We start from the raw sequence: 16233 nt of genomic DNA on the forward strand, positions 1-16233 counted from the left end.
ACGATAATGTCGGTAAATCATACGGCTGCAGGATCCCCTTAACGAGAATTGTCATAGATGAATTTAATCGCCACTTTTAATCACCGTAAGTTTGAATCGCTATAATACAAAGTTTTTCATTAATACCGGGAAAAAAAATATAAATTACATCAGCCGGCCAATATTACTCGCAAATGGTAAGAAATTCCTGTGAAAAAAACGACATTGTTCTTAAATTACGTTAAGCCGCGTCGCAAATTATAACGGCATAATGCATGACTAATTTGCAAAGAAGAAAGGATAGCACGGAAAAAAGCGCCGGCACTGTAATTAAGGCCGTTGCAATCCTTTCGATCGTCCCTACACTTTTCTACCTTTCACGACGCATTCCTTTCGCGCGACGGGTTCAGCTCGAAGTTGATGCAGATGTCCGATTTCGAGATCAACGCGAAGTATCATCCGAAGAAATTGCGGGCCATTTAATCATAGAATAAACGACGTGTGTATCGGTTCTTCCAAATACCAACAAATTTATATGTATATGATAAATATAAAAAATTGCAATGGCAATAATAATTTTGCTATAGGCTGATGCACAAGCCTTGTTAATAATATCTTTATTGCTAATTAAAAATCAAGAACAAGTCACGTAGCTACAAGAAACGTGAGAGGAAAAGTTAAGTAATATGTGCATACTAGAATGTCCAGTTAAATATTCGTTGCTCGCGTAGTGTCGCTGGGCGTAATTTCCAAATACGTTGCTAAATTTGCATAATCCGATGAGCATCTCAGCTTAAAATTTGAAAAATTATCACGTCACGTGTCACAAGATTCGCAAATATCGAACGTTTGTCGAAAGAATTCGTAACCCCGGGCAGACGAAGAAAATTAATGGAAGAAAAAGTTCAAGAACAAGGGACGATTTGTTGCGGCAGAAAGCGCTGATGGGTGATCACTCGATTTTACGACCTAGAAAGTGAATTTCAGCGCTCGGGCAACTCGGGCGCCTTCGAGCGTAATCCGCGGATCGCGGAATTGTCGGGACCAATGATCCGCTGAGGAAGCCGGATAATAAAATAGTGTTTAGAAATCGATGGGCGGATCTCCGTGCGCCGATCGGTCTTGCTGCGTTGGGAAATCGGAAGAGCTCGGAAAGTTCGTCGCACTCCGCGCGCACCTCGGATCATTAAGTTTTCAATCGAGGAAGCCGGTGACGTGTCGCGGAGATATGCCAGAAATTATCGCCGCGAAATGAAACGCGAATACCTAGCGCAACGTTTCTCAATCTTCTTTCAATGGAATACAAATACACTTCGCTGGAATACACTTTGATACACAAATCACTCGAACATCCAGAAACGCATATAATTATCGTCATTGATCCAATAAAAATATAATTAAAGTTTATTTCAAGAATTGTCAAAGAGATAATTACGTTTACTTTTCAATCGAAATTCCGCGAAACACCTGAATGAAGACTGATCGCGACACGTCGCTGCTCCGAAGAAGCGGAAAAGAACGACTCTACACTTCTTCGTCTCTGAAACCAATTCACGCCGCGGAAAGAAATCCGTAACAGCAGTCATTAAATATATAATTATCAGGTCGGCAGAAAAACGTAATAGCGACGCGATCCTCTCCATCGCGAACTTAACGAACTCCATGGTACTCGTATACACGGTTTGAGATCGTAATCGGTAATCGGTATACTATATTATGCGGTTTTTTGAATTACCTAATCTTGCAGCTCGGAAATTAAATAAGAAGACAAGTGACAATTTATTGATATTAATTTCCGCAATATCGTTTTCTTTATTACGCATTAAGCATCTAAAAGCTCTGGAAGAAATTAACGGGAAGTACTGTCGTATAATATCTGATCTCGCATCTCTGATAGATTGCACTAACGCGGATAGCTGCTGACACATCTCGTTAGGCGGCTTTTTTTTATTCGCGGTTGGGCAAATGACAGCGGGATGTAGCGAGGCATTTCTGCTCCGCTTGTTCGACCGTGATGCTTTGTTTGCGATTAACGTCGAGAAACGATATCCGCGCCGATATGCAACGTGTTTCGCGGGGCCGAGCAAAAACTTACGGCGGTAAACTGGTATCATTCCGGCCGGCACTTCTTGGCAACGAACGGCGAACGGTGCGAAATATCTCTCGAGGTTCTCATCGAACCGCGGAAACGTCTACGGTGAAGAAAGAGGACCCGATCTGAAACCGACGCGGCGTGGCATACGCGGAATCTCTGCGGCGTGGAAAAGCCGCGTGCTTCCTGCCGGCGATGATCGGGCAAGAAGAAGCGAGTAAACGAGCGGAGTGCCTGGTAAATCCCACCGCGGGCAATCCCACACGGGATGATGATATATCCCCTCGTTTCCTGCGGACGGTCGCTGAAGACCGTACCTTGGGTAAAACGATGTAATCGTCTTCCGCTCCTTGAGTCAGGTGCAAATTTATCGGCACTTTCTAGCGAATGCATTCGCTCGATACGCGAACGCCGTAGTATCCGCAGGTGCGGATCCGTTGATCCTCGGGATTAACCCAATCAATTCCTGGTAGCAGGAGCGTAACGCGGGAGGTCAAAGGCATAATGGAAGCTAAAGCGTAAGGGGGAACGGTATGACCGTCTATCCGTCTTGCGTGTGCACAAGGTAGATTTATGCGCGAGAGCTTCGTGTGAGGGCAGATCTTAAGGACCTCACGTGTCCAGTATCTTTCACGTAGAGAAAATACGAGATCTTGTGTGCGTGAATGCCTCGCGTGAATACCAGGACCTTACGTGTGTATTATCATCGTGCGCGCAAAGATCTCCGCGTGTGGACGATTGTGGAAGATTAAACGTGCAACCTCCGCGAAATCATATTGCTAAATTAGAAGGCTTGCGGCTTGAGTGACAGATAGATATATATTCTGTCTTAGAGTCATCATTAAGTACGTGGCGCTTCTTTATCAAAATTGCCTATTCTTATTCTATTATCTTTCTAACGCGCGCGATCTTTCTAACGAAAAAAGGCTGTCTACTTCATTATGATTAACTTTCTAGCTTTATTACTTTCTTTTTCTCTTACACATCAAATCTAAAATTAAAAATATATATCCTATATAGAAAATCTTAAATAAGAGATATTTCTTTGGTATGTTAAATTATTAAAAATCAAGTCTTACTGGATACCAAACGTAAGTCTGCGAGCAGATTTAAGACTAGAACTATCAAAGTCAAAATAATTAATTTGTATAAACTTTTCAACAGTACCTACATTTTCCGTAATTTTTTTTGCAATATATAAATGATTAAATTGATCAATTTGTTTTCACTTTTTATCCTTTAGTATAATTAAGTAGTAGAAATAATCATATACATTTATCATCGATAATTCTATAATTCTAGTATTAAAGCTTCACAGTTTCACTGGCTCTATGAAAATTTTTGGTGTGAATCATGCGCATTTAAATGTTATTTCTAGTATTCCGATTATTAAAGTCGTAGAGTGGAATTGACCGAGAAATATTTATAATTACGAATTGCTCTCGTCATTGAAATAATTCCGCGACACGCGATACCACTATTATAAGCGCGCGATCGGTTTTCTCGAGTTCTATGGAACGCAGTTGAAAATCCCGACCGGTGAGCCTTAAAAACGAATTAATCGCTTCCCGACTCCTCGGGCGCGAGTTTACTGCGCTTTCTAGATCGTGCCGACACCATCGAAGCAGAAAACAAACACCACGTCAGTTTCGTGACTGAAAGTGTTATCTCGAGCGACTCCGATTAATTGCGAGACTCACATCTACGCGCAGCTGTGATGCCGATATAATATATCGTTTATCCGAGCTGTTTCACCGATCCCCATTCGTCCCAAGAATCAATCGATCGTTATTATGAAGTCACGATGACGCAAAAATCAACGCAAAAATGTGTAAATATCGAAACGTTTCGATCCCAAATTTTTAATTTATCGTACTGATTTTAATCTCTAGATCATACAAAAAAAATCTGTAATAAGTATATGTTTGTAAATAATAATGAAAATATAACAACCAACGCGCGCGAGAAATGCATTAATATATTAGACGCATTACTTCTATTCGGAGTTCTTGCTTATCTTTTATTGCAATTCAATGGTTGCCTTATAAATTGCTTTAGATCAACTAAGGACGTTATATCGCAAACCTCGTCCGATTACAGTGGTAATCTCGGCGAGTAAGTCGTCGCGTGGGTTCGCTCGCCGTAAAGTGATTTTAATCGTTGCTTCCGGTACGATATTGGGTGCAAATTTATCAGCGCTTTCTAAGCGCGTGGCGCGGAGGTGGTGCGCGTAAATCCGACCTTGATTAACCCGATCAGTGATTCGTAACATCGTAATGAGAGCCCGTGGGCTCTCTGGGCGCGGGGGGGAGGATGACGTGAGCTACGGAGTAGCTCAAGGTGCTCCCGCGGCGCATCTCGCATCTGTTGGATGCGAATTTTTTCCACGCCCTTCCCACTTGATCGCGCGAGCTCGGCGAAAAACGGTCCCGCACTTTCTATACGACGTGCGGATGCAAACGCGCGGAAAGATCCCGGCGTGCGATAGGGCCGACAATGACTCGTAAACCGCAACATTTTAACGGTGCGCTTCCCCGAAGCGATCTACTTTTGCATCGCGGCTCGCAGGGGGAAGGATCTAATAGATATCTTACCGGATTATTATTCGAATCGCCGCGGCGGAAAGTGCCGCCGTCCTCCCCGACGACGGCAATTTAATATCGCCGGATCAAAATTATTGCGCTTTCTAAACGATATTATCTACGCAACGCGGGTGCTTTCGAGATAGGAGCAATCTTGCGGGTGAGTCTCGTCTCACTGAACGGTAAAGGTCGAGGAATCACTGATGACGTTGAAATTAGATTTTGGTGCAATTTGAATTTTAAATTACGGTTATCTCGCAGATAAATATTTTTTACACCGAGAAAATATATTGAACGCTGTACGGGGAAAATTGAAATTCCATTTATGAATACTTGCCAATAAGTTTTCTAATATAATTTAATTCTTTCTTCGCCTGCTTCGTAGCACAATTAATTTAATTCAAATTCTTCAATAATCGATATTTTTTAAATTTTTCTTTTTAATATTTATTTTCTCTATATTTAATTGTCCTACTTTTATTTTCCGTTTTCCAGATTTTGGTACCTGTACCTGATTTAAAAATTCTCAATCTGTTTTCTGACGTATATTTGTTAACAATGGTATCAAAGGGACGCACATATTAACCCTTAAATGCCACCCGGGGTCCAGCGGACCCCAGACCCTTTACAATGATATATTTTCAAATGTTCTTGCCAAAAATGGAGCTCATGCTCCCATTGATGATAGTTGAGTGATTGACCTCCGTTTGTACATTTAGTAGTACTCAGTTTACTTAATTTTTTATACTATGTTGAAATTGAAATTTTAACAATATAAGCATTTTATTCTCTTTTCTAAGCCTTGAACAACATTGAAAAAAATTTTCATAACTAAAGATCAAAAAAATCAATGAGTAAGGAGACATTTTTCATGCTGGGGTCTTTTAGACCCCTCATGTCATTTACGAGATTCTTGAGAGGTGTGGCATTTAAGGATTAACATCTTCACTTTTTTCCCGAAGAAGATCAATATTACACATACCCAGCTTCCGATAATTCTACGCTCCCTCAAGTTTCTACTCTCATCATATTTTTATCTTCCCTCGTACCACCATCCCACCGTCGAATTCCTCATTTTACTCTTATTATTGGCGTTTCGTAACGCGGCCTTGCGAACGCGCGGTGACTAAGCTCGCACAATGCAGATCTCGGGTGAAGCCCTGGCGCGCACACGGGCCCTGTTTCTCTCCTTCACACGCGTACGATCGCAGCCGATGGCCTCGGACCTCTCTTGCGTTACACTTTTGCCACGCCCCGATCGAACGGGTAAGCTCATCGCGAAAGTGAAACGCAATAAAGGAGCCACGCCGAGCGAGAGTCTCAACAGTCCGCGTTCCGCGTGAAGGCGGAAGAGAGAAGGAAAAGGGGACTTGACGGGAGAGAGAAAGAGAGACAGGGTGAAGGAGAGAAAGAGAGAAAAAGAGAGATGTGAGATCCTATCGATCAGAACCTCGAGGCCTGGAAATCGGTTTTCTCGCAGCATCCCGTAGTCATCGGCGCGCAAAGAGATACTCTCTTGTAATCTTAAATTTTCTTTTAAATTACGCACATCTGGCGAATATAGTAATTTAACAACAATAATAATTTAACATAAATACAATAATTTAGCTATAAATCATGCATCCTACACTACGGTCATTCACATTTCATGAAAAAAGAGTTTGTGATAAGAAGGTGCTGATGAAGCTTCTTAAGAGTCTTTCAACAATTAACTACGCTTATTTTTTAACTGACAAGAGCTTATATCTCGGATTTTAAACGTATCCTAACATCTCGGAGGTAAGTATTTTAATAACAAGCCCCAGAAAACTTCTGACGAAGTGTTCGAACGTTTCGTCAAAGGCGACGCGGCTTGCGTGAAGATTGCACAGGAGATCCGTTCCCTTGTTCACCATCTAACCGGGGTACTTCTCGAGCGATTCCCGAGCTCTTTCATCTCCCGCATCGTTATCGTCGCCGCGTCTACTCGACTAAATTGCGTCAGGTACTCGCGGGACGAGACACGCCTCGCACTTTTCGATCTCATCTCGGAGGGCTTCGCGTTCCAGTTCGCGTGCGTGATTTCACCGGTCACTCATGTCCACTTGCGACACTCTCGGCCATCTGATCTCTACCGAATTGCGACAGTCGGCAAGCAGAGATAAAGAAAAAAAACACATACACACATATAGAAAAAGAAAGAGAATAGTGAAGGAGAGTAGAGGAGAGCGCGCTTGGTCGCCGTTAGGAAACTGTAACGTTTGTTCGAGCGTGCGTGAGCTGCGGTGCTCCTCAGCACGCGAGCCTTATGTTACCTTTCAGTCGCGAATCATAAATTCCGACGACTACACGTATAAGTGCGTATCGTAACAGCGACATTAATGATAAGGATATGTAGCATGTGTACGGCACTGTGCCTATATGCAAACGTTTTTTTCACATATAAGAGCGATGTACACATATACCTAGCTGTTAGAATTCGTATTCGAGGCTCAATCTTACAATTAGTTAGACAAAGCCGTAAGAGTAACGCTGCGATGTGCAATCAGTGCAATGAGCATCGGACTTTCGAGTATCTTATCTCCGAAATCTTTTTTGCAACAGAATTAGATATTTTCGCCACGATCGCGTCCCATGTCGCTGATATTACGCTGCTATTACACAATTTCATGAAAGATCGCTCACTTCGACAACGCGTCTAGATGTTATCTCGACGGTAAACGCTATTCGAGAAACGACATCTTTAAACGGACGTTTAAATAAAAATATAAGAGAGCAAATTTCGCGACACGTGGACTAAAGTTAATTAATCTCGCAGCGTATGCCATCACGACGTAACATCTTCGATTAATTTAAGTCCGGCTTAGATCCTTATTTTAGTTACGACTTAAGTCCTGTAGACACCTTTGGGCCCTACCGCGATCTCGATCGTCGCTACGTTGAATTCTAATGGAATTGTTGATCCGATTCGCACGAGTGTTCGTACCACCATCCTGTAATTATATATAGTCAACCGCGCGCGGTATGTATTAAGAGAACTGTAAAGAATTATCTCTAATTTTTATATGAGGTATATAGACACAAAAAATATATATATATATACACACAGATATATATATGTGAATATAGATAATATATATACATACAAATATAAATATAAATCGTACCACGATTGTGATTTGACCGAGGTTACCGTGTTATACGTACTTTAACTATTAGCCACGGAAACGGCGCCGTGTGCCGAGGAAGCTGTAAAGCGCTCGTTACCTTTAGAACAAGTAGTATTTAAGGACACACAAATTATACACGTACACAACACACACAAGTTTTCAAGCTCAGTTCAATCCCACAGATTCTCCTTATGTCTATAGTCAAATTGAAAAGCATGGAAAAGGCGCGAAGCGCTTCAATCAGATGAGCGATCGTAGTATTGTTTTATTGTTGCAAAGAAGACATGTTTTCTTTTAACAAACTGTATGTTGCGTGAAAGATGAACGACGCCTTCACATTTCAATGGTTCGTTCTTGTAGCTAAAAGTTGTTTTTTATGTAAAAAAGAAAATTTGTTCTGAACTTAAAGTTTTTTCAAACAGCTTTAATTATAAACATTTCGATTATTCTCATTTTAATCAATGTTCTTAAGAACATAATGATCTTATATATATATTAAAAAGAAATTATTTATATTATAATATATATTTATTTAATAATTATATATAAATCAAGATCTCCATCGAAAAGCAAATTATGTCCTTAATTCGCACTCTTGCTTGAATTGCTAATTGAAATTGCTTTCCGGAATGACCATTGAAGTGTTCAAATCCTTTCCAATGGTGTTGGCTCATCGAACGGGATGATCAAGTAAAGATGACGTCCGTGAACAATCCTATAATTGTTCGTCACTCCTATTTTCCATATGACATAGTTACGTAGTCACGCCTTTGTGTGTGCAGCACGATGATGACTGTATATATGTCAATATGTAATATTTGATGCAAAAAATATATATATAATGATTCAATATATATATATAAGGAAGACTTCTTTGTGTTTAGATTTACTCCACCAAATCCTTTCTGCGAAGCTTTCGACAGAAAAACAAGGTAACTTTATTATTAAAAGAACAACTAATGTATACGAAAATGATTTGTTGTAATTGTTCTTACGCAATGTACAACTATACATTGTATATTAATAAATTGCATAAATAATTTATTTTCTATATTTTTATACTATGTATACTATGTGTATACTTTTTATATACATATATATATATATATATATATATATATACATGTTTATCTATTCTAAAAATTGACAATGTGCATCGATCCTTCTATCATAAATCTTCAATTTTCTTCAACGATATTTACTCTTGGAATTTTTTTTAACTGCTATATCATTAATGTACACGGTCGTTTCGCAAAACAACATTGTAAACTAGAGGCCAGGCTTCGGCGTAAACTGGTGCGACGCTTTCTCTCGCGTTTAAATGCTTTTTAAAATCATCTCTTTCTTCTTTTTTATAGCTTCTTTTACAGCTATACGTCGAGGAGGTTAATAGCGAGTTCAACCGAAAATGATCCCGTTTTCAGAAAATTATGTTCTCTTTTCCCCACATTGAAAAGAAGAACCGCAAATTAATGTGAGAAACGACAACTTGACCAGGGTCATAGGTGTGTGAGAACCGGAACACTTGCACTGCCGGTGGACGAGTTGACGACGTGACTTGACGATGAATTTTGAAAATTATGAGACATCTTTGACAATCCTAAACTACATCCATTTATTCATGTGCTACAGTATTTACAACTTAAATTAAAATCAGAGTCCGCGATATATTATAAGAGGAATATTTAGAGAAATCTGGAGAATATCTGGAGTTAATCGCGGCATTAATAGCCTTCATCAAGTACAAAAAATCATGATTTCTTCTATAAAATCACGTACAGTCCCGGTTATAATAAGAGGAAGTAAAATACAAGCGCACATTTGAACAACTGACCAAGTAAATAATATTCCTGAAAAAATTTATTACAATTTTTCACAACTTATATAATTTTTCACAACTTTCACATACATTTTATAACTTTTTAGATTTTTTATACGAATTGGAACATTTTTCGAAAATGCTGAAAAAGTTTATATCTTTTCTAGAATTTTTTATATACATATATATAAATTCTGAAATATTTTAAAATTTTTTATTCTATATTTTTTTAAAAAATTTACAAAATTTAAAGAAAATTAAGATTTTTTCCAGAATTTTTCATAAATTTAAAATATAATAAAATATAAATAATTCTTAATAATATTATGAGCATTTTTACCGGAGAACATGTAAATAATATTAGACATATACGTACAAAATTTATTTCTAATTAAAAATAAGATTTAATTAGAGTTTTGCACATTGCAAGATGCATGGTGTGTAGTGTTTCAATTACCTTCGTCGACGGGAAAAAAAATTGTTCGTTTCGGAGACAACGCGAGTCCATAAATAAAGTCTCACTCATCTCGACCAAACTTGGCCTGGAGGTGATCAGATCCGAAGGCACGGACGGAATAGTGCGCTTCGGACTAAGTGCTTTCTCAGCCTCACCGAGGACGTGACTTTGACCCAGATATCGGTAAATTGTGCCAAGTAGCCCGCGGATGCAACTCGTATCGTCTGGATCGAAATCACGCCGAAATGATATGACAGAGATAGATCTCCTACCGCGCGTCATGATTTAACGAACATTCTTCCTTTCCAATCAATTCGCCAACCGACCTTGAGAGTTCAGATTTCGGCAGGTAATTTATCCAGAATTGTTATGGACAATGCACGTTTGTGATATTCATATACAAATGTTTTAAGATAATTGCGATTATATAATATGGCAAAGTAATGCGGTGCAAATGACTATAACACGCTGCTATATTTGTCTTTTAATGTAGTTTTATATATTGGTACATCAGTATTTAAAAAAATTTAACAGAAAAATTACATTTGAATATAATTTTATGATAGCAGAAATAATATTGTATAAAATATTTCTGTTAAAAACGTGTATACATATTGACCCAAGTCTTTATTATGCAATGCAGATTCTCGAAAAAAATCATCAAAAATGCAGAAATAATATCTTAAAAAATAAATGTTGCCGAGAAAACTTTGTAAATTATTATGTGTTAACCTTCGGCAAACGTATTTGCCTACTGTAGCTGATCAGGGTTGAAAGAAACCGCGATCCTTGAGACGTTACTTTTAATTAGGAATGTTGTACTGTAACGACGTATTTCAATTAAATTGGACGTTTAAAATAAAGACGGTGAATGCGTCAAATATGTAGATAAATTTAACGTAGAACTCATGCATAATCGTTGAGTTTAACAAGTTGAATATTTTTGAAAATCTGTTGTATTTATCCGTCTTTCTTTTGTACATATAAATGTATGACGTATGAAATATTCTCGGCGAAAGCATCATGCTTTAAACTTTAAAATATATAATTCCTGCTGTCGAGATAATATTTTTGCAAATCTAAAAATAAAATTTGTATGAATATATATAAGTCAAAAATATTTGAATAATACTAGGAGGAATATATCATAGAATAACTATTTCACGGAAAACAAAAAGGAGTTTGTAAATGACGTTTATCGTTAATGTTCCAAGATTATAGAACGACATAAAACTGAAGCATTTTCGATTCAGCCTTGACAACGATGACAATAAAGATGACTCGTCGGCGGGGCCTTAACTAGCAATGAATCACTAACAATACGTATCTTCTTCGGAATTGCGACAGCGGAGGATTACCTATTTAAGACAATACCAAATAGGTCGAAGGAACGTGTCCCCGTGATCCACGTGCATTTATTTAAGGCACTTCAAAACTAGTTATCCAACTTGGCGTTGATACGACGTTACTTTGAAGGGTAATGTCGATAGGAAGTCGTATAGCAAAACGATGCTCACGTACATGTATATACGATAATTATGGCATCGACGCACTCTTATTCTCGAAACGACCATTCATGTTCAGATTATTAACCGTGATCAAGCACAGTCATCTCATCCATTAGATTGCAAAACGAGATCCATTTACCAAGATGAAAAGACCGCACAAAGCAAAAAAATATGTTTTTGTGCTCTTTTTTAAATATATGGATTATCTGTTGTAAAATACTGAATACAATTTTATAAAAATACCGATTGCAATAAAGAGAAGGAAAGCAAGATCAAAATGAATAATAAACGAAATTAAGTTGCAAATTTAAAAGAATGAGAAAGTTTACAGGAAATTATAATTATAATAATTGAAGGATATGGAGAAAAAGTAATACAGATGATAAATAGTATCTATTATGTTTTATTACATAATTCAAGTCTTGTCATAGAACAAAGATATACGTCCTATTTAATTTCGTCAGTATAAAAGTAAAAAATATTAATTTTCCATTGAAATGACAATGAGAATTGCCGTGAAGTTGGTATAGCAGTAAAAACATACACTAGTTACTGATAGACTGATTACTCAGAAGGCATTGCCTTTTCTTTTCTTCGTTGCTAATAACATCGTGAATATCATTTCCAAGGAACTGGTTCTAAGATCCATTGTTGATCGAGATTCTTAGTACAAGCCGCTATTGTAGGCGTGTCATCGTCCGTTGTTGCCTGAAGACACATCTCGGAAGGCACGTGCAAAAATACTTTCGTCTAGAAATAATTATTGGTACTGTAAAAGTCGTTAAAAGAAGCATTATCGTAGCTGATACTTCATCAGAGAGATACGGTACTTGTTCATTATATTGCCATTTCTGCCTTTCACGACCGCTACATGCCATTATTTTCACTTTTGGCGTCTTTTGCTGCATATCTCGTTCCGGTGCGTCCAAACATACACTTTCATCAGTCATTATCACTCCGTTTTTGGTCATCACGAACATCTGACTGAGCATCGGCCGCGGTATGCATGAGTGTAGAACTGCGTTTCCTGAAGGTTGTGCATAAGAACCTTTCGCAGTCGGTCGCATAATGCATTTCTTTGTTGCAGCATGCACTATCTGACATGAATAAAATTATAACCGACTAATCTCATTTTAATTGAATGCTATTAAAAATATTATTACATTATACAATAAAATCAACAATACCCTGCCGAAGAATCGATCATCCGTAGGAAAGAAATGCTCCGGCCACACATTCTCCAAGTACCACTCGAAACTTTTACACTGCAGTTTCTCGCGTAAAGCTAGTCTCGAACGAATTTGCTGCTTATATCTTAATCTAGCCGCCTCTAATAAAATTCAAGGTATAAGAATCTATTCATCCATGAAATTAAAGATCTAACTGAATGGAAAAATAAATTCATAATGATGATAAAATGTATCATCCTTAATAATAATCTCACCAGGATTGAACTTGAAATAGAACTCCGCCCATTGATCCATCCATACCAAAGCGACTCTGGCGAGATTGCCATACAAGATATCTCCGACTCCGCCCGGAAAAGTGTAAGGAGAAGACTTCCGAAAGAGATGCCCGACATGGGAACATGGGGCAATCTCGATACTGCCTCCGCATTGCCAAGCTCGGAACGACAGTTCCAAATTCTCGCCACCCCAGATTCGCATCTGATCATCGTAACTGCCCAATTTAAAGAAGTAATCTTTGTTTATTGAAAACAGCCCACCTGCCATTGCGGGCGTTCGGAACGGTTCAACAATGTTATCGCGTCTTTCCTTCAATAGACGACCGTTCAAAGTTAGCCAGCGAAAGTGTAAGTCCCAGTTGAATGCACCCCAGTGAAGCTCAAACGATCTACAAAATTACTAATTCTTAGAATACTAACTAGAGAGTGAATAACAAAAGCAAAGTCTTAATCGTAAAAACTCTCTATCAAGATGTACTATCACAATGGTAAATATAAGAATGAATAATTACCTTGTATAACTGAAGGTATTATCGTTTATTATATCAATTACTGGAGCGACTATTCTTGTTGCATTTTTACTAACCACTTCAAGTAATGGCTCCAACCATCCTGCAAATATTATATCCAATAATAACATTGTGTATAACATCAAAAAGACTGTTTCAGAGGTTATTGTAAAATAATGGAGCTTACCTACCAACCGTACATTCGCAGTGAGCATCGAGAAAAGTGAGAACTTCACCTTTAGCATCGTCCGCACCCAAAATTCTCGCTTTTATCAATCCTATCCGTTCGTTAGATCGCAAAACTCTGGTGGGGACGTTCAAGTTTTTGACGTAATCATCCAAAGGATTTTTCAGGAATTCTAGCAATAAATGACAAGATTGTAGAAAGAAGATAAATTTGTTACAAATATGATAAAATTGAAATTATCTTGTAATTAATTTTATATTCACTTACCTCTTTCACTATTATCATCAACAAGAATAATCTCTTCTAACAGTTCTCTCGGAGATCTATTGATGACGCTATGTACTGTCCGTAATAGCGTACTCCAAGCTTCATTGTGAAATACTATAATGATTGATGTTTTTGGCAAATTACCTAAGTTTGCGTACCGTGAAATACACCTGTAAAATATTTTTAATAGAATTGTTTAAGACATTTTAAGACAATTAAATGGTATTAAATCTTTATCTGACAAAAAAATTAGACGATAAGCACTCTTACTTTTTCTTCCTAACATCGGGTAGAGATCGATTTAGTGGTATTTTATCGCTAGCCATTAAATTAAATCGGTTAATTTGGTATAATTGCTGCATCTTGTAAAAATCTTTTGGATGTATTACTACAGGTTCTCCATTTTTGCCTTCAAACGGCAGGGGGTTGAATAAATTTTGATTAATAACATCTAAAAGAAAAAGTTGTTTCTATTCAGATTTTAACATTTCAACAGATTTGAATATAATTATATTTATTACCTTTCGTGATGTTTGGCATTTTCAAGGAATCTACTGAGTCTCCTATGTAATGACCAACTACTACATGAATTCCTCGATGATCAATGTAATCTTTCTGGTTTCCATGTGATCTATAACAGTCAGAAGCATTCTAAATTAAATCAGTACTTAAATCAATTTAAATAAAAATTAATTATGTTAATTCATACCCCAAGTTATTTTGCAGATTGATGCTTTTCTCCCTGCTCCTAGACCAAATCAGAAACGTGCCTATGAATACAACGATCAAGAAAACGATCGTCGAAAGACGTCGTGATCGTCTTAATCTAGGCCACATTCTGCTGCTCCGTTAATCCATAATATCAATCTTGGTCATATCCTCGACGCGTACCGGCAGAGGATCAGTTCAAGCACTGATCAGTTTCGGGACGTTCCACTTCATTTTATTTTACCAAGCTGCCTGAAATTATCACTCAGATCCGGCCTCTGTTATCTCGAGTTCTTCGTGATCGGTATAGGTCGGGTCATTGCGACAAAAAAAGAAGATTCCAAGAATTTCTGAACTGGACTCTGGAAGAAAGATGGTTTGTTATTGTTTTGCTTTTCAGAACTAACAACATTTTCATTAATTCAGTTATATTTTTCATATCGATAAAATTTATATCAATTAAATTTACATAGCAAATTGAAGTTTGCATTGCATTAGTAGATATTATATATATATATATATATTTAAAATAACAAAAAATTAGCGTGCAGTTTACTGAGTGAGTTTGGAAAAAATATACAAAATTCACATAATATTATTATTAGACTACCAAAAAAGATCCAGCCCGGACTTTAAATAGCGATTTCTCTAATTGGTTGTATATTACACCGTGTCCTGTTTCACTTATTATTGAATATATATTTATTTTATTATACTAATAAAAATAATAAGTTTTTTATATTAATATAATTATGTTACAATAAAACAGTCAAGTTGCAAAGAACATCTATTATCTGAACATTTATTAGATAAATTTAGTATAGAAGGAAAAACAAAGCAAAAAGCTAATGTTATAACATTGAGAATAGATAATATAATGCGATATACATTTATACAATAATTGCTTTTGAGTCAAATCAATTCTGCAGCGTGTAAACAAATGCAAAAGCAAATAATTTGAAAATTTATACAACAAACAAAAGAAAAATTGCAGAATATACCACAATAATTGCTAACGATATCAATATCATACAGAACATCATTAAGTACAACTGTCTTGAACCCTTTAGTCAATTAAGTTGTAACTCACTTTTAAGTGAAAGTAGATGTTGAGACGATCTTGAGACAATCAACAATTTATCGCAACGCAGTGTGGAAACCGGTGATGCAATGTCAGTGCATCATGCAATACCATAAACGTAGAGCTTCGGAACGAGAGAAAGAACGCCCGTACCGAGTGCAATTTACGCTGAAAAACGATAGACAAGCGGACTTAAACGGATGCTCTATTAGCCAACAACGTCATGAAAAGCGAATAACTAACAATACTAATATTACCTTGCTAATATTACCTCGCAGTGTCCCGAAGAATGCTCTAGCTCCCGTCAGTAGTGTCAGTAGCGGAGGCGAGTGCTCCGACGCCCGACGTTCGACGCCGAGGGATGTCGCCATTCGCCATTCGCCGCTCGCAGCAGCCGACGCGCGGAAACACGGGCACGCGGACGTAATGC

The 16233-nt window shown here is 37.6% G+C and overlaps 1 protein-coding gene across 5 annotated transcripts; it reads right to left on the reverse strand.

Moving 5' to 3' along the window:
• Positions 1-11973: 11973 nt before the first annotated feature.
• LOC112455550 (polypeptide N-acetylgalactosaminyltransferase 3-like) lies at positions 11974-16192 on the reverse strand. Of its 5 annotated transcripts, none has more exons than XM_025017551.1 (12): positions 16061-16190; positions 15813-15971; positions 14724-15084; positions 14536-14645; positions 14285-14465; positions 14015-14184; positions 13752-13919; positions 13564-13663; positions 13031-13440; positions 12774-12916; positions 12417-12683; positions 11974-12336 (listed from the first exon to the last, which is right to left on the reverse strand). In XM_025017551.1, exons 3-12 carry the CDS (start codon positions 14849-14851, stop codon positions 12205-12207), a joined length of 1809 nt encoding a protein of 602 aa, XP_024873319.1. In that variant the 5' UTR covers positions 14852-15084; positions 15813-15971; positions 16061-16190; the 3' UTR covers positions 11974-12204. The 5 variants fall into 5 exon arrangements, with proteins under 5 accessions (XP_024873319.1, XP_024873320.1, XP_024873321.1 ...); XM_025017552.1 differs by having other exon boundaries at positions 16075-16189; XM_025017553.1 differs by lacking the exon at positions 15813-15971.
• Between the last annotated feature and the right edge of the window lie 41 nt (positions 16193-16233).

This window comes from Temnothorax curvispinosus, unplaced genomic scaffold (genome assembly GCF_003070985.1).
Source record: "Temnothorax curvispinosus isolate PA1 unplaced genomic scaffold, ASM307098v1 QBEX01006175.1, whole genome shotgun sequence".
Taxonomy (NCBI): Eukaryota; Metazoa; Arthropoda; class Insecta; order Hymenoptera; family Formicidae; genus Temnothorax; species Temnothorax curvispinosus.

Bases quoted from the DNA above. Each gene is read 5' to 3' on its own strand.
- LOC112455550 (XM_025017553.1), bottom strand. From the start codon at position 14,851: ATGTGGCCTAGATTAAGACGATCACGACGTCTTTCGACGATCGTTTTC. The intron at 14,185-14,284 runs GTAAGAGTGCTT...AATATTTTACAG, and splicing joins CCCGATGTTAGGAAGAAAAA to GTGTATTTCACGGTACGCAA. The intron at 12,337-12,416 runs GTACCGTATCTC...AATTATTTCTAG, and splicing joins AATGGCAATATAATGAACAA to ACGAAAGTATTTTTGCACGT.